Source organism: Saimiri boliviensis, chromosome 2 (genome assembly GCF_048565385.1).
Source record: "Saimiri boliviensis isolate mSaiBol1 chromosome 2, mSaiBol1.pri, whole genome shotgun sequence".
NCBI classification, from domain to species: domain Eukaryota; kingdom Metazoa; phylum Chordata; class Mammalia; order Primates; family Cebidae; genus Saimiri; species Saimiri boliviensis.
Window position 1 is genome coordinate 57468757 of NC_133450.1, and position 18724 is coordinate 57487480.

Sequence of the window (18724 nt, forward strand, 5' to 3'; positions counted from 1 at the left end):
GGATGGAGATGAAAACAAGTCATAATGATTTAAAAAAAAAAAAAAAAAAATCATAACTAAATTTTAGAAATCTGAATGTGGTTAACAGCTGAGACATGATAACCATCTATTTTTGATTATAACATCTGGTACATATTTATTTTAATTTATTAATTTTTTGGGAGGGTACAGACAGGGTTTCAACATGTTGCCCAGGCTGGTCTCGAGCTCCTGTGCTCAAGCAATCTGCCTGTATTGGCCTACCAAAGTGCTGGGATAAACAGGTGCAAGCCACCATGCCTGGCCACATCTGGTATATATTAAGATTAGGTAACCTGAGGCCAGGCGTGGTGGCACATGCCTATAATCCCAGCACTTAGTGAGGCCAAGGTGGGTGGATCACCTAGGTCAGGAGTCCAAGACCAGCCTGGCCAATATGGCAAAACCCCATCTCTAACCAAAAATACAAAAATTAGCTAGGAGACGGGGCACACGCTTGTAATCCCAGTTGCTTAGGAGGCTGAGGCATGAAAATTGCTTGAACCTGGGAGGCGAATGTTGCAGTGAGCCAAGATCGCACCACTGCACTCCAACCTGGGTGACAGAGGAAGATCTTTTTTTTTTGTTTTTGGAGAAAGAGTCTCACTCTGTTGCCCAGGCTGCAGTAGCTGGGATTACAGGCACACAACCACGCCCAGCTAATTTCTGCACTTTTGGTAGAGACAGGGTTTCACCATGTTGGCCAGGCTGGTTTTGAACTCCTGGCCTCAAGATGATCCACTAGCCTCAGCCTCCCAAAGTGCTGGCATTACAGGCATGCTACTGCACCTGGCCTAGATAACGTCTTAAAGAGACTTCCAACTCTTAAGTGTCCAACTACGGTTTTAAAACTAGTATGGTTTGTAACATCTCCTTAATCCCTAGGAAAAGCCCATTTCAATTTTAACAAACAGTAGGAATTTAAATTTAAATGAGGGAACATAACATACTCCTACACCCCCTAAGAAAACAATTCGAGATAAAAGGTGGTAACCAAACATGTTTTGTAACTGGCAATTTAAAAAATGTAACAGGCTGAGTGTGGTGACTCATGCCTGTAATCCCAGCACTTTGGGAGGCTGATGCAGGCAGATCACCTGAGGTCAGGAGTCCAAGACCAGCCTGGCCAACGTAGTGAAACCCCGTATCTACTAAATATCCAAAAAAATGTTAGCAGGGCATGGTGGCAGGCGCCTGTAATGCCACAAGGCTGAGACAGGAGAATCTCTTGAACCCAGGAGGCGGAGGTTGCAGTGAGCCGAGATCGTGCCATTGCACTCCAGCCTGGGCGACACAAGTAAGACTACATCTCAAAAAAAATAACAGTTCACAAAACATGCTAAACAAGATTCCAAAACATAATCAAGTATCTAAAACCTCCTAGAAAATGGGATTAAAATGGAGTCTCAATACTTACGATATAACCTGCATAGTCTTCATTTTCAACAAAGGAATCATGAAGCCAAATGAATTCCTCATGTTGCCGAACAACGGAAAACTCGTTTTGTTTAAAATTTGGCAATGAGCTCTGTAAAGATAGAGATTTTCTTGAATAAAAATCAAATGTACAGTGAAAAGGTTTTTGAAACTGGGTCTTGCTCTGTCACTAGGCTGGAGTGGAACAATTTCGGCTCACTGCAGGCTCAAACTCCCAGGCTCAAGCAGTCCTCCCACCTCCGCCTCCCAAGTAGCTGGGAATACAGACACATACCACCACACCTGGCTAATTTTATTTTTTGTAAAGATGAGGTCTAAGATGCCCAGGCTGGTCTTGAACTCCTGGATTCAAGCAGTCATCCTGCCCTGGCCTCCCAAAGTACTGGGATTACAGGCATGATCCACTATGTCTGGCCTTAAAAAGGTTTTAATAAATATTTCCTATCACTTAAAAAAAATTTCACCTTATTTCAAGACCATCAATGCCCTTTAAAGTGCATCATAAAACCCTGAGATATCTAGACCAAATTTTCTTTGGACTGTTGGGAAAGTAAGCTGACAGACTTTTATACCATACTGTTACTGCTACAGTTACTTAAAAGTTATGTTAGGCTGAGCACAGTGGCTCATGCCTGTGATGCCAGCACTGTGGGAGACGGAAGTGTATGAATCACCTGAGGTCAGGAGTTTGAGACCACCCTGACCAATATGGCGAAACCCCGTCTCTACTAAAGATATAAAAATTAGCTGTGCGTAGTGGCTTGCATCTATAGTCACAGCTACTCAGGAGGCTGAAATAGGAGAAATGCTTGAACCCAGGAAGCAGAGGTGGCAGTGAGCCAAGATTGTGCCACTGTACTCCAGCCTGGGCAACAGAGTGATACTCTGTCTCAAAAAATAAATAAATAAATAAATAAATAAATAAATAATTTGTAAGGCAGTAATTTGACTAACAGAAAGAACAACAAAATTAAAAGTAACAAGAATGGTAAAAGCTACTAGTAAAAATCTGGAAAAAAAGTTATATTTGCTTTCTGTCTAGGTTCTGGTTCTCAGAATATTAATCTAAAATGAAGTAGATTTCCTATAACTATTTTTGTTAAAATAGTCTCTTTCCAATTATGTTTAAAATCCAAGTCCCAGTCAACATATCACATATGTAGTATAATAAATGGCTAAAATAATAGAAGTACAAAATCACATTTACCTTTGTGTGAACAGTGAATTTTACTTTATCCCGCTCACTAAGAGCATCAGAAATGTCCACCTGCAGAGCAGCATCACTTTGAAGATCTACATTTATTGCTTTAAGCTAGGGAAAAAAAAACAAGTATCTTAATGAAAATAATGTGCTTTTATATAATTTCATTTTTTCTCTCAGGACAGTGCAAAAACAAAACAAAAATAACAGAAGATTATTAAGTCTAAAGAAGTACTCAAAACCATTTAACATACATTTTGGAGCAGGTGCTCTGGGCAACACTATTATCTTAATTCTATAGTATTAAATTCTAGAATTTTCATTCTATAGTATTCAACTATACTCTGTTTTATGTAACTCACTGAGCTAATCAGGATTTGTTACAGTTTAGTTACGGTTTCATTTAAAAAGGAAACTCTTTTCAGTCAGATGTGGTGGCTCATGCCTGTAATCCCAGCACTTCAGGAGGCCAAGGCAGGAGAATCAACTGAGGCCAGGAGTTCAAGACCACCCCGGGGCAACCTAACAAGACCCTGTCTCTACAAAAATAAAAAATAAAAAATTAGCCGGATGCGGTGGTGCACACCTGTGTTCTCAGTACATGGGAAGCTGAGGCAGGAGGCTTGCTTGAGCCTACGAGGTCAAGGCTACAGTGAACAGTGATTGTGCCACTGCACTCCAGCCTGGACAACAGAGCAAGACCTTGTCTCTCAAAAAACAAAACTAAAACCCAAAACAAACAACAACAACAACAACAAAAAAAAACCTAAGAAAGTGGTCCATCTAAGTTCAAGAGTTAAGGAACGTGTCTGCCTTGAAGCACAAGAAAATAATAAAAAGACTATCGAGGCTGGGCGCGGTGGCTCAAGCCTGTAATCCCAGCACTTTGGGAGGCCGAGGCGGGTGGATCACGTGGTCAAGAGACCGAGACCATCCTGGTCAACAAGGTGAAACCCCGTCTCTACTAAAAATACAAAAACATTAGCTGCGCATGGTGGCTCATGCCTGTAATCCCAGCTACTCAGGAGGCTGAGGCAGGAGAATTGCTTGAACCCAGGAGGCGGAGGTTGCGGTGAGCCGAGATCGCGCCATTGCACTCCAGCCTGGGTAACAAGAGCGAAACTCCGTTTCAAAAAAAAAAAACGCAAAAAACAAAAGACTATCGAGCAACAATTTTAATTCTTATCTTTTTATATTAGGACTATACATAGAAACTATCAAATATAATTAAATATATTAATGTAAAGTGCTAAGAAAGTAACTCCATAAGCTACATTTGAAGAAATGGATATGTTCCCTATTTAGTGCTCCTGCTTTCTCATTTATAAGACTCTTCTATTCATGATTTTTAAACTTCATCTGTTTTTCTTATTTATTTATTTATTTATTTATTAAAGATGGGGTTTCTCCATGATGGACAGGCTGGTCTTGAACTCCTGACCTCAGGTGATCCACCCACCTCAGCCTCCCAAAGTGCTAGGATTACAGGCGTGAGCCACCGCGCCTGGCTGTTTTTCTTACTCTTTAAAACAATAAATACTTTAACTTGTTTGGGTAATTCTGAGACTTAGGTAAAGAGTCAAAACACTAAAAGATAAGTCTTAGCAAGCTGCAAAGGCATGAAATACATTGTTCCAAAGACAGTACTCTAGGTGTAAAACCTAGAACTTACTTTAAGAATCTCACCTCGTCATTAGTATCCCAAATTTTAATCATATTGTAAATGAAAAATATGCTAAACGCAAAGCTGTTTACTCAATGATTTCAAACATGTGTGTGTATAACATTTTACTTTTTGTTTTGGGGATGGGGTCTCACTCTCTTGTCCAGGTTGGAGTGCAGTGGTGTGATCTCAGTTCACTACAACCTCTGTCTTCTGAGTTCAAGTGATTCTCCCACCTCACAGATAAAGGCACGGGCCCCCACACCCAGCTAGTATTTGTATTTTTTGGTAGAGACAGGGTTTTGTCATGTTGGTCAGGCTGGTCTTGAACTCCTGACCTCAAGTGATCCACCTACCTTGGCATTCAAACTGTTTGAGCTCAGGAGTCTGAGATCAGCTTAGCCAACAAGGCAAAATCCCATCTCTACAAAAAATACAAAATTAGCTGGGCATGGTGTTGCCTATCTGTAGTCCCAGCTATTTGGGAGGCTGAGGTGGTGGGATGGCTTGAGCCCAAGAGGTGGAGGTTACAGTGAGCTGAGATTGCACCACTGCACTCCAGCCTGGGCAACCAAGTCAAACCCTGTCTCCAAAAAAATTAAGAAGTGAGGCCAGGCGAGGTGGCTCACACCTATAATCCCAGCACTTTGGGAGGCCAAGGCAGGCCGATCATGAGGTCAGAACATCGAAACCATCCTGGCCAACATGATGAAACACCATCTCTACCAAAAATACAAAAATTGGCTTGGAATGGTGGTGTGCACCTGTAGTCCCAGGTACTTGGGAGGCTGAGGCAGGAGAGTTGGTTGAACCTGAGAGGCGGAGGTTGCAATGAGCCGAGATTGTAACACTATACTCCAGCCTGGTGACAGCAAGACTCCATCTCAAAAAAAAAAAAAAGAAAGAAAGAAAAAGAAAAAAAAAGAAAAGAGAGAAAACTCTGTTTATTTTTTTTTAAATCACATTCAGGCTATTTTTTTTTTTTCCTGTTTCCTTTTTAAAATTTTTTTTATTTTAAAATAGAGACAGGGTCTAGCTATGTCACCCAGGCTGGTCCTGAACTCCTCAGCTCAAGCAATCCTTTCACCTCGGCCTCCCAAAGTGCTGGGATTACATGCACGAGCCACTGAGCCCAGCCAGGCCACTTTTTTTTTTTTTAATTTAATTAATTAATTTATTTATTTTTTGAGACGGAGTTTCGCTCTTGTTACCCAGGCTGGAGTGCAATGGTGCGATCCCGGCTCACTACAACCTCCGCCTCCTGGGTTCAGGCAATTCTCCTGCCTCAGCCTCCCGAGTAGCTGGGATTACAGGCACGCGCCACCATGCCCAGCTAATTTTTTTTATTTCTAGTAGAGACAGGTTTTCACCATGTTGACCAGGATGGTCTCGATCTCTTGACCTCATGATCCACCTGCCTTGGCCTCCCAAAGTGCTGGGATTACAGGCGTGAGCCACCGCGCCCAGCGCCAGGCCACTTTTAAGATGTTTATTGTGATAGGCTGAATAATGGCTCCCAGGAAGTATCTATATCCAAATTCCAGGGAACTATAAATGTTACCTTATATGTCAATAAAGGACTTTGCAGATGTCTTTCAATTATGGATTTTGAGATGGTGATTTTGAGATTATCACGGATTATCCAGGTGGGCCTTAAATGCAATCACATGTTATCTTTTTTTTTTTTCTTTTCTGAAATGAAGTCTCACTTTGTCCCTTAGGCTGAAGTGCAGTGGCACGATCTCAGCTCACTACAACCTCGGCCTCCCAGAGTCAAGTGATTCTCCTGCCTCAATCTCCCAATAGCTAGGACTACAAGGGCACACAACCACAGCTAATTATTATTATTTCTTTTTTTTGTATGACGGACTTTTGCTCGTTGCCCAGGCTGGAATGCAAATAAGTGATCTCGGCTCACTGCAACCTCTGCCTCCTGGGTTCTAGCACTTCTTCCTGCCTCAGCCTCCATAGTAGCTGGGATTACAGGGGTCTGCCAACACGCCCTGCTAATTTTTTTTGTATTTTTAATAGAAATGAGGTTTCACTATGTTGGCCAGTCTCGAACTCCTGACCTCAGGCAATGCACCCACTTCAGCCTTCCAAAGTGCTGGGATTACAAACGTGAGCCACTGTGCCTGGCTTAATTTTTGCATTTTTAGTAGAGATGGGGTTTCACCATGTTGGCCAGGCTGGTCTTGAACTCCTGACTTCAGGTGATCTACCTGCCTCAGCCTCCCAAAGTATTGGGATTACAAGTGTCAGCCACCACACCCGGCCAGCGCATGTTAGCTTTATATATAAAAGGCAGAGGCTGGGTGCGATAGCTCACACCTGTAATCCCAGCACTTCGGGAGGCCAAGGTGGGTGAATCACGAGGTCAGGAGTTCAAGAGTAGCCAGAGCAAGATGGTGAAACCCCGCCTCTGCTAAAAATATAAAAATTAGCTGGGCATGGTGGCAGTCGCCTATAATCCCAACTACTTGGGAGGCTGAGGCAGGTGGATCAGTTCTTAGAATACTAACTGTGGCATTTTTCCACTTCTTATGTTTTCATTGCTTAGTCTAGCATTTCCAAAACACATCCTGTAAGAATCAACCTGGTTTGCTTGTCGATATAGAATCTGGCTGGGTGTGGCAGCTCACACCTGTAATCCTAACACTTTGGGAGGCTGAGACAATTGGGTCACTTGAGCTCAGGAGTTCAAGACCAACCGAGGCAACATGGCAAAACCCTGTTCCTAAAAAAAACCAAAAACAGTAACAAAAACAAAACCAAGCCCAGCAAAATGACACACACTATAGCCTCAATCTCATGGGTTCAAGCAATCCTCCTGCCTCAGTCCTCCAAGTAGCTGGGACTACAGGTATGTGTCATCATGCTGGGCTAATTTTGGTATTTTTAGTAGAGATGGGGTTTCACAATGTTGGCCAGGCTGATCTTGAACTCCTGACCCCAGATAATCTGTCAAGAAGCGCCACTGCACTCCAGCCTGTGTAACAAAGTGAGACTCTGTCTCACAAAAAACCCTCAAAACCGGCCGGGCGCGGTAGCTCACGCCTGTAATCCCAACACTTTGGGAGGCCGAGGCGGGCAGATCACCTGAAGTCAGGAGTTCAAGACCAGCCTAATATGGTGAAATCCTGTCTCAAAAAAAAAAAAAGAGTAGTAGCAAAACCCTCAAAACCAGAAACAGAATCCCAGCTCTATCGAAACAGGATCTTCAGGCAAAGGGCCTTCAAATCTGTAACTGAAGACACCGGTAGACATTTTCAGGGATTTCCTTGACTTTACATTCTGTCAAAATTTCCTCTCAGTTGTTAATATGTTGTTCTCAATGTGTATATAAAATATTTTTGCCAGGCCAGCCAAGGTGGCTCATGCCTGGAATTCCTACACCTTGGGAGGCCAAGACGGGAGGACCGCTTGAGCCCAGGAGTTTGAGACCAGCCTCAGCAACATGGTGAGACCTGTCTCTACAAAATAAGAAAGTTAGCTGGGCATGGTGGCACATGTTTGTAGTCCCTGTTACTCAGGAAGCTGAGGCAGGAAGATCATTTGTGCCCAGGAGTTTGAGGTTGCAGTAAGTTACGACTGCACCACTGCACTCCAGTCTAGGTAACACAGTTAAGACCCTGTTTTACAAATTTCTTATCTATATGTATATTTTTGCTTTCAGATTTTTTTTTCAAACCACTGACCTTTCAGAGATATCTACATTTGAGAAGATGTTATTTATTCTTCCAATTTAAGATTATTCCAAGTTATTAAAACGATTCTTTCTCTTTCGTTTCCTTATCCTTCTATACTAAATACGCTGTTTCCCTTATTTACTTATTTTTTTTGGAGACGGAGTCTCACTCTGTCACCTAGGCTGGAGTGTAGTGTCACTGGTCAAGAGAAAGATTATGACAAAAAAAATATGGATAAAGTCACATAAATGTAGTATCATTAGAGGAATAATTTAAAGACCCCTACCTGTTGTTCCATATGTAATTACTTAGTAAAAGGCCAGGTACGGTAGCTCATGCCTGTAATCCCAGTACTTTGAGAGGCCAAGGTGGAAGGATCACTTGTGGCCAGGAGTTCGAGACCAGCATGGGCAACATAGTGAGATCTCATCTCCACAAATTTAAAAATTAGCTGAGTGTAGTGGTGCACACTGTAGTTCCAGCTACTCAGGAGGCTGAGGCTACAGTGAGCTGTGATTGTGCTACTGTACTCCAGCCTAGGTGACAAAGTAAAACCTGTCTCAAAAAAAAGAAAGACTTAGGAAGACATTTACTACTATTACTATACTGACTAGTGTACTACAAAGTATGTAGCTTAGAACATCCCTAAAAAGTCAGTTGTTCATATTTTCCCAGAAAAGCAAATGTAGAGAGATGGACAAGTGGATGGGATGGGGCAAAGAGGAAGAAAATGACTTACAATAGTCTCCCAATTGATCTCTTATTTCAGCCCTTGTCCCGCATAAATTCCCTAAATTTGCCCCTCATAAATGTATTCTCTATAGAGCCACCATTATGGTATCATTAAACTAGAAATTATTCCTCTGTAACGAGTTTCCACTTGAAGAAAGCTGAACATCTTACAGTGGCCTACCACGCACTATAAAATCTCCATCTGATATCATCTAATTTACCACTCCTCTGGTTCACTATAGTCCTGCCATATGGCCTCCTTTTTTTTTTTTTTTGTGAGACAGAGTCTCACTCTGTCCCTCGGGTTGGAGTGCAGTGGCACAATATCGGCTCACTGCAACCTCTGCCTCCCGGGTTCAAGCAATTCTCCTGCCTCAGCCTCCCAAGCAGTTGGGATCACAGACATGCATCACCACACCCAGCTAATTTTTGTATTTTTAGTAGAGACAGGGTTTCACCATGTTGACCGGGCTGGTATTGACCTCTTGACCTCAGGTGACCCACCCACCTCGGTCTCCTAAAGTGCTGGGGTTACAGGCATGAGCCACTGCGCCTGGCTCTCCTTGTTTTTTGAACACACAAATATGCTGCTGTCTCAGGGAGTCTGTACCCACTGGTTCCCTCTGCCTGGAACACTCTGCCCCCAGATATCTATCTGCACAGCTCACATCCTTCAAGTCCTCAAGTCGTCCTCAGCAAGCCTTTCCTAGCTACCCTATCTAAAAGTAAAGCTTAAACCACCCTCCCTTCCTGGCACAAAAATCCCTACTTCTCCCTCATTTTTCTTCCTAACGCTTATTCAAAACCTAATATACTTTACTTTTTTAAAATGTCTCTTTATGACTGTAATTCAGCTCCATGAAGACATAGATTTTTGTCTGGTTTGTTCACTGCTATACTCCCAATGATGGTTCTCAACAAATATTTGTGGAATGTAAAGGAAGGAAGAGGAAAAAAGAAAAGTGATAACCGTAACTGGACTACAAAACTATTTCCAGTTAATTATAGCACAATCAATGAAAAACCCCACGATAGAAATAAATTTGATTGGCTGAGCACCGTGGCTCATGCCTATAATCCCAGCACTTTGGGAGGCTGAGGCAGGCATGAGGTCAGGAGTTGAGACCAGTCTGGCCAACATGGTAAAACGCCATCTCTACTACAAATACAAAAATTAGCTAGATGTGGTGTCCGGCGCCTGCAATCCCAACTATTAGGGAGGCTGAGGCAGGAGAATCATTTGAACCCGGAAGGCAGAGGTTGCAGAGAGCTGAGATCATGCCATTACACTCCAGCCTGAGTGATAGGGCAAGACTCCATCTCAAAAAAAAAACAAAGAAAGAAGCAAATTTGATTAAGCTCATTATTCAGGTCAAATTTCCTACCTATTTAACTCCTAGCACAGTTGGGATTTTGGAAGTCCTGTAATACATCATTTCCATCACTAATGTATGTCCTCCATACCCAGCAGTCAAAATCAGTGGTTGATAATACACATATTTTCTAGAAATTGATATTTAATATCAGATTTTCTCTCACACTTCATACCAGAAACAACAAAAAATTACTTGAGTAATACCAATGGAAGGCTGAGGTGGTGATCACTTGAGGTCAGGAGTTTGAGACCAGGCTTGCCAACCATGATGAAACCCTGTCTCTACTAAAAATACAAAAATTAGCTGAGCACGGTGGTGCATGCCTGTAGTCCCAGCTACTGGGGAGGCTGAGGTAGAACAATCACTTGAACCCAGGGGGCAGAGGCTTCGGTGAGCTGAGATCACACCACTGCACTCTAGCCTTGGTTACAGAACAAGACTCTGTCTAAAAAAAAAAAAAAAAAAAAAAAACCCAAGAGCTGACTCTCTAGGCAATACAGTAATATTCAGTTATTTAATCAACTTTTTTTCAGCACTTATATGCAAACAACTGTCCCAGGTATTATGAAAGATTTAAAGTGAACAAAAAGCCCTGTCTTCAAGAAATCTGTTCGCAATGAGGAAGACAATTAACTTTATGTAATATAATACAAAATTAGCTGCTTCTCCCCACCACTTTTACCACAAGTTAAGTTTGACCCCATCAACCCCTCCAGTGCTGTGACCTTTCCATTTATTTCCAGTCTATCGGCATTCTCTCTGCTTTACTCCTTTTCCAATCCACTCCACAATATGCCACTCCAGTATCTTTCCTGCTGGTCCCTTCAACTCCCATTGCTCTTTTACCATATCTGGCTTACAAATTCCCATACTCAGGATCTATTTATCTTTTATTTTATTAATTTTTTTAATACAGGCGAAGTCTCACTATGTTGCCCAGGCTGGTCTTGAACTCCTGGGCTGAAGTGATCCTCCTGCCTTAGCTCCCCCAGCATGAGTCACCTGGCCTCAAGACCAATATCATCTTCAACTTTTACATTTGAGTTACTGAGTATCGCTAGAGAAAAGTCACCATTGTTTGTACTGTTCCACTTCAAATTAATGGTCTCCAAACTGCATAAGCTCTTTTTTCTTTCTCTTGTCATTTTAAATTTTTTATTTTATTTTTTGCATATGCTCTTAAAATCACTCAGCAGTCCAGCCCTGAACAACTCTGCTCAGCTCTCTTTTAATTCCCTGCAGAAACAATTCCAACTTTTCCTACCACATTACACCCCACCCTCAACAAGTGACCTTGCCTCCTTCAGCCCATAGAAATAAATGCCAGCAGCTGTTTTATTCTTTCAGGCCCACCAACAAACCTTTTTACAAATAAATTTTGGCTCACAACTGGTCGTGGTGGTGCATGCCTGCAGTCCCAGCTACTTGGGATGCTGAAGTGGGAGGATCACTTGAGCCCCAGGAGGTCGAGGCTGCAATGAGCTGTGATGGTGCCACTGCATGCCGGCCTGGGAAACAGAGCAAGACCATCTCAAAGAACAAAAACAAAACCCTTTAAATGAGTACCTAATTTCCAAATCAATGATACTTTTCAGTCTTCTTGGCCTCTCTGCAGTATTCTGCCTTGGTATCATTCTGACTCCTCCTTCCTTAAAATTATCTCAACTTCTAAAAAATTATTTTTGAAACTGGAGATGGGGCGTGGTGGCTCACACCTGTAATCTCAGCACTTTGGGAGGCTGAGGTGAGTGAATCACTTGAGGCCAAGAGTTTGAGACCAGCCTGGGCAACATGGTCAAACCCTGTGTCTACTAAAAACACAAAAATTAGCTGGGCGTGGTGGTACATGCCTGTAATCTCAGCTATTCAGGAAGCTAAGGCACAAGAAATTGCTTGAATCTGGGAGGCAGAGGTTGCAGTGAGCTGAGATTGTGTCACTGTATTCCAACCTGGGTGATAAAGTGAGACTCTCCCTAAAAAAAAAAAACAAAAAAAAAATTGGAGATAGGGGTCTCACTCTGTCACCCAGGCTGGAGGGCAGTGGTATAATCATAGCTTATACAGCCTCAAACTCCTATGCTCAAGCAATCTTCCTGCCTCAGCCTACCAAGTAGCTAGGACAAAAGGCAGGTGTGACCACACCCTGCTAATTTTTATTTTTTTATAGAGACAGGATCTCACTACATAATCCAGACTGGTCTCAAACTCCTGGGCTCAAGTGATCCTCTTGCCTCAGCCTCTCAGAGTGCTGGGATCATAGGCATGAGCTACCGCACCAGCCTCTCTCAACTTTTGAAGTTTCCTCCGATTCACCTCCTACCCTTCTCAGCCCCATTAAGCAATCATCTTTAGTCTGATCCTTAAATGCTGGTTTCCCTTGGGTGCTATCTAATGTTGGAAATATCAGCCATTCTCAACTAACAATTCCTAAATAATTGTATCTCCAATTCAGACCTTCTATTCTAAGTTCCCAATTTGAATTTCAAGTTACCAACTAGACATAGCCACCTGGATGTATTCACTTATTAAACCACTGAGTGCCCTCAATGTATCAAGCGCTGTCCTACATGTTAGGGAGACAGCAGTGAAGAGACACAACCCTCAACTTACAGATCTTACATTCTAGTTTGGTGGGGTGGGTTAGAAGCCTCATCGGCACTTTAAATCCAACATACCTGTAACCAGACTTACTATCTAATGTCTAACCCTGCTCTCTTCCTTCCTATATTCTATGTTTTCTCCTTCTCCCTTGCCCAGCCCATGTACTTACTCAGTCACTATGTCCTGTCAATTCTATCTCCTAAACATCTCCTTACTATATCCCTTCCTTCATCCCTCTTCGATTGCCTTAGTTCTACCTTCCTCATTTCTCATCTGGACTGTTGCATTAGCCTGTTAACTGGTTTCTTTGCTTTCTGAAAGGAAGCACCAATCTACCCTCTACATTAGAATAATCTACAATGCTATTTTCACCTGGGCATGGCTTTCCTTTTTTTTGAGATGGAGTTTCACTCTTCTCACCTGGGCTGGAGTGCAGTGGCACGACCTCAGCTCACTGCAAGCTCGCCTCCTGGGTTCAAGTGATTCTCCTGCCTCAGCCCCCTAAGTAGCTGGGATTACAGGTGCCCACCACCACATCCAGCTAATTATTTTTTTCTTTTTAGTAGAGATGGGGTTTCATCATGTTGACCAGGCTGGTGTCAAAAACCCTGACCTCAGGTGATCCCTGTGCCTCAGCCTCCCAAAGGGCAGGGCTTACAGGTATGAGCCACTGCACCCGGCCTGGGCATGTCTTTCCTAGTTTAAAATCCCTCAGTACTTCCCACTGCCTGGAGTCTTTCACTATGCACTATATACTCTGTCTGTACTAGCCGTGTATATCTTTGCAACCTCTGCTCCAGTAAGAACAGGTGCTCCAATAGCACAGTGGTTAGAGCCAGGCCCTAGAGCTAGATTGCCCATTTAGCCACAGCTCCTACCGGCTGTATGACCTTGGGCAAGTTTTTCTTTTTCTTTTTTGTTTTTTTTTTTGAGACGGATTTTCGCTCTTGTTACCCAGGCTGGAGTGCAATGGCGCGATCTCGGCTCACCGCAACCTCCACCTCCTGGGTTCAGGCAATTCTCCTGCCTCAGCCTCCTGAGTAGCTGGGATTACAGGCACGCGCCACCATGCCCAGCTAATGTTTTGTATTTTTAGTAGAGACGGGGTTTCACCATGTTGACCAGGATGGTCTCGATCTCTCGACCTCGTGATCCACCCGCCTCGGCCTCCCAAAGTGCTGGGATTACAGGCTTGGGCCACCGCGCCCGGCTTGGCAAGTTATTTAATGTCTCTGCAACTCTGTTTTCCTTTCCCAAATAGGAAGAACAGTATCTGCTATTTCATAGGGATTTGAGAATTAATATATGGAAAGGCCCTGACATACAGTAAATGCTATGTGTGTAATTATCATTATGTCTTTACTACTACCTCTTCCCCTAAAGTTGAACACTTTACTTTGTACTCCCATACACTTTATCGCAAGGGACTGTAACTTTATCTCCTTCACTACACAGTGATATATGTCTCAGGTAGGAACTTTGTCTTATTCATCTTTTAAATCCTCAACCAACATAATATATGTCACATTTTTATGTGAAGTAATTATCAATAAATGTGGAATGTGTTTAAGCTAAAACGTGTGCAGGTACAAAACAGACTGCAAACATCTAGGCCAAGTCTTGAAAAGCTGAATTTCAAGAAAAGGTTGGGGGAAAAAAACAGTGAAATCCATGTGTAAAACAGACATTCAAGTGTAGAGGTGCTTGGGCAATGGGGAGTAGACTAGAATATGGAGGCAGGAGATGCTTGGAAATGAAGCCAGACACAGAAAGTTATGAACAGAGTTGAATGTTAGCCTAAGGAGTTTGGACCTTATTCCAGTAACAACTGGAGCCCAAGGAAGTCCTTTTGACTAACAGTGCTATATGGTTTATCATTTTAACTATATAAGTAATCTGAAGACTGAACTGGAAAGCAGAAAGACTAAAGACGGAGACTAAGGATAGGTACTGCTACAATCTAAGCAAGTAGCAGCAAGGAGTTTATATGGGACCATGCACATGAAAGGTGGGGTGAACATTTCCAAGGTGAAATTAACTACCCTCAATGACTGTTCTGATATAAAGATGAAGGATATGACTCAGAGGTTTCTTGCCTGCACAAATGGAAAATGATACTATTAATGAAGATAAGGAATATAGAGGGAGAAGCATGGCAAGGAGTCCAGGAGAACGAGCAGTTACTCCATCTAAAGTAATTCTTGAAAACAATAAACATATTGTCTAGGATTGAAATCAAATGCAAAGAGAATCATGCCATCACTCTGGCATGCACTGTTCTCATTTAACAAGCACATCAGAAAAAAAGTGTGTCCAGTTCAAAGGACTCATTTGTTTACTAAATAGTATGTTACTGTCCTTCACTTAGGGGAGAAAAACCTATTATACAGAGGTAGGGCTGAAGAGATCAAAATGTGGCCAATATTTTTCAACACCATGTATTCTTAAAGCCTGCTGTTAAAATTTCTCACAAAACAATGTTTTCTTTTCTTTTCTTTTTTTGAGATGGATTTTCGTTCGTCGCCCAGGCTAGAGTGCAACGGCAGTCTCACCTCACTACAACCTCTGCTTCCCAGGTTCAAGCAATTCTCCTGCCTCTGCCTCCCAAGTAGCTGGGATTACAGGCACCAGCCACCACACCAGGATAATTTTGGTATTTTTAGTAGAGACAGGGTTTCACCATATTGGCCACGCTGGTCTTGAACTACTGACCTCAGGTAATCTGCCCACCTTGGCCTCCCAAAGTGCTGGGATTAATCATGCATAAGCCACCTGCCAGGCCAAAACAATATGTTCTTAGGGCAGTAAGATTCTGCTCTAATCTAAGTATCATAATGAAAATGTACAGCTGCTTAAAGATTTATTTAAAAACAATGACATTAATTTTGCTTACTTGCTGCTTTATATGAAATGCTAGTTATTATTTTTGAATGTGCTGCCCCCTTTGTAAATCATATCAATATGTACTTCATGCTTTTTCTCTATCACTTCTTTTTTTTTTTTTTTTTTTTGAGACAGAGTGTCGCTCTTGTTACCCAGGCTGGAGTGCAATGGCACGATCTCGGCTAACCGCAACCTCCGCCTCCTGGGTTCAAGCAATTCTCCTGCCTCAGCCTCCTGAGTAGCTGGGACTACAGGCACGCGCCACCATGCCCAGCTAATTTTTTGTATTTTCAGTAGAGATGGGGTTTCATCATGTTGACCAGGATGGTCTTGATCTCTCGACCTCGTGATCCACCCGCCTCGGCCTCCCAAAGTGCTGGGATTACAGGCTTGAGCCACCGCGCCCGGCTTTTTTTTTTTTTTTGAGATGGAGTCTTATACTGTCACCCAGGCTGGAGTGCAATGGTGTGATCTCGGCTCACTGCAACCTCTGCCTCCTGGGTTCAAGCGATTCTCCTGCCTCAGCCTCCTGAGTAGCTAGGATTATAGACACCTGCCACCACACCCAGCTAATTTTTTGTATTTTTAGTAGAGATGGGTTTCACTAGTTGGCCAGGCTGGCCTCGAACTCCTGACCTCATGATCTGCCCGCCTCAGCCTCCCAAAGTGCTGGGATTATAGGCATGAGCCACGACATCCAGCCAAGACTTCCCTCCCCCATTTTTTTTTTTTTTTTTTTTTCTGAGACGAAGTTTTGCTTTTGTTACCCAGGCTGGAGTGCAATGGTGCGGTCTCAGCTCACCACAACCTCTGCCTCCCGGGTTCAAGCAATTCTCCTGCCTCAGCCTCCTGAGTAGCTGGGATTACAGGCATGCACCACCACACCTGGCTAACTTTGTATTTTTAGTAGAGATGGGGTTTCTCCATGCTGGTTAGGCTGATCTAGAACTCCTGACCTCAGGTGATCCACCCGCCTCGGCCTCCCACAGTGCTGGGATTACAGGCGTGAGCCACCGAGTCTGGCCTAAGACTCCCTTTCTTTTTTTTTTTTTTTTTTGAGACGGAGTTTCGCTCTTGTTACTCAGGCTGAAGTGCAATGGCGCGATCTCCGCTCACCGCAACCTCCGCCTCCTGGGTTCAAGCAATTCTCCTGCCTCAGCCTCCTGAGTAGCTGGGATCACAGGCACATGCCACCATGCCCAGCTAATTTTTTGTATTTTTAGTAGAGACGAGGTTTCACCACATTGACCAGGATGGTCTCGATCTCTCGACCTCGTGATCCACCCACCTCGGCCTCCCAAAGTGCTGGGATTACAGGCTTGAGCCACCACGCCCGGCCCAAGACTCCCTTTCTTAAAAGTTCAACAAGATGATCTAAACTAAAAATGCAATGCCTAAAAGTTCTAATTATGGCAATCTATTTCTATCAGGACAAATACAATGTAAGGAAATTTAAACAGGCCAGATATTTCTGTTCCTGAAATGAGGAAACAGCAGGATAACTTTGTGCAGCAGTAATCAAATTTCAGCGCACAAACTCACTCGTTGGGCGCTTGTTAAAAAAGCAGTTATCAGCTGGGCATGGTGGTGCTCGCCTGTAATCCCAGTACTTTGGGAGGCAAGGCAGGTGGATCACAAGATCAAGAAATCAAGACCATCCTGACCAATATGGTGAAACCCTGTCTCTATTAAAAATACAAAAATTAGCTGGGTGTGGTAGCATGCACCTGTAGTCCCAGCTACTCAGGAGACTGAGGCAGGAGAATCACTTGAACCTGGGAGAAGGAGGCTGCAGTGAGCTGGGGTTGTGCCTGTGCACTCTAGCCTGCCAACAGAGACTCCTTTAAAAAAAAAAAGAGAGAGAGAGAGGAAAAAAAAAAAAAAAGCAGTTATCAGCTGGCTGTGGTGGGTCACGCCTGTACTCCCAGAACTCTGGGAGGCTGAGGCGGGCAGACCACTTGAGGTCAGGAGTTTGAGACCAGCCTGACCAATACGGTGAAACCCTGTCTCTACTAAATACAAAAATCAGCTGAGTGTGGTGGCATGCACCTGTAGTCCTAGTCCCAGCTACCAGAGAGGCTGAGACAGGAGAAATGATTGTACCCAGGAGAAAGAGGTTTCAGTGAGCCACGACTGCGCCACTGCACTCCAGCCTGGGCGACAGAGTGAGACTCTGTCTTGAAAAAATAAAAATAAAATAAAAAAGCAGTTATCTGCCCTTATATAGAGGTGGAGCTGAAGAGATCTAAGTGTGACTAACCATTTTCTTTTTTTTTTTTTTTTTTTTTTTTTTGAGACGGAGTTTCGCTCTTGTTACCCAGGCTGGAGTGCAATGGCGCGATCTCGGCTCACCGCAACCTCCGCCTCCTGGGTTCAGGCAATTCTCCAGCCTCAGCCTCCTAAGTAGCTGGGATTATAGGCACGCGCCACCATGCCCAGCTAATTTTTTGTATTTTTAGTAGAGACGGAGTTTCACCATGTTGACCAGGATGGTCTCGATCTCTCGACCTTGTGATCCACCCGCCTCGGCCTCCCAAAGTGCTGGGATTACAGGCTTGAGCCACCGCGCCCGGCATCATTTTCAATACTGAATATTCCCTACCCTAAGAGATTCTGATTTAGTGAGGAGGTGAAACACAGAGACTTTCATTTTGATTTTCGAACGCCCCAGGTAATTCCAATGCAATTATTTCAATTTCAAGGTCACTTTGAGAAACAACGTGCAGTGACTCTGATGTCAGAAACGTGGTTTAAAGTCCAGCTCTCTCACTCACTGCTGTGTAACCTCGACTACTTAGTTTCTCTGCAGTTCGAATTTCTCATCAGAAAAAGGGGGCTATTAAAGGCTTTAGGGGAGTGATGACAGAGAATATAATGAACCATTGATTATGCAGTGCCTGCCTATAACTACATATTACAATTCACCCAGTTCCACCGGACAAAAATAAGGAAGAACTAGACAAGCGTACATATCCATCCTGATGTTCTAAAAGCATTCTAATTCATAACTTTTTTCCACTATCATATTAATATTTTAATCTACAGAATTCTATAAGAACATCTCAATCAGGTATGCTCTTTTATCTTCCAACTCCTTTAATTTTGTAATACATGAAAAAGTTTC

The 18724-nt window shown here is 43.2% G+C and overlaps 1 protein-coding gene across 1 annotated transcript in view; it reads right to left on the minus strand.

The window, feature by feature from the left end:
• SNX6 (sorting nexin 6) overlaps positions 1 to 18724 on the minus strand; it is a 70934-nt gene that overhangs the window by 49350 nt on the left and 2860 nt on the right. Inside the window, exons 3-4 of the mRNA XM_039468860.2 lie at positions 2663 to 2767; positions 1436 to 1546 (exon numbers count right to left, since the gene is read on the minus strand). Coding sequence (XP_039324794.1) covers positions 1436 to 1546; positions 2663 to 2767 — 216 coding nt within the window. The remainder of the gene's footprint in view (positions 1 to 1435; positions 1547 to 2662; positions 2768 to 18724) is intronic.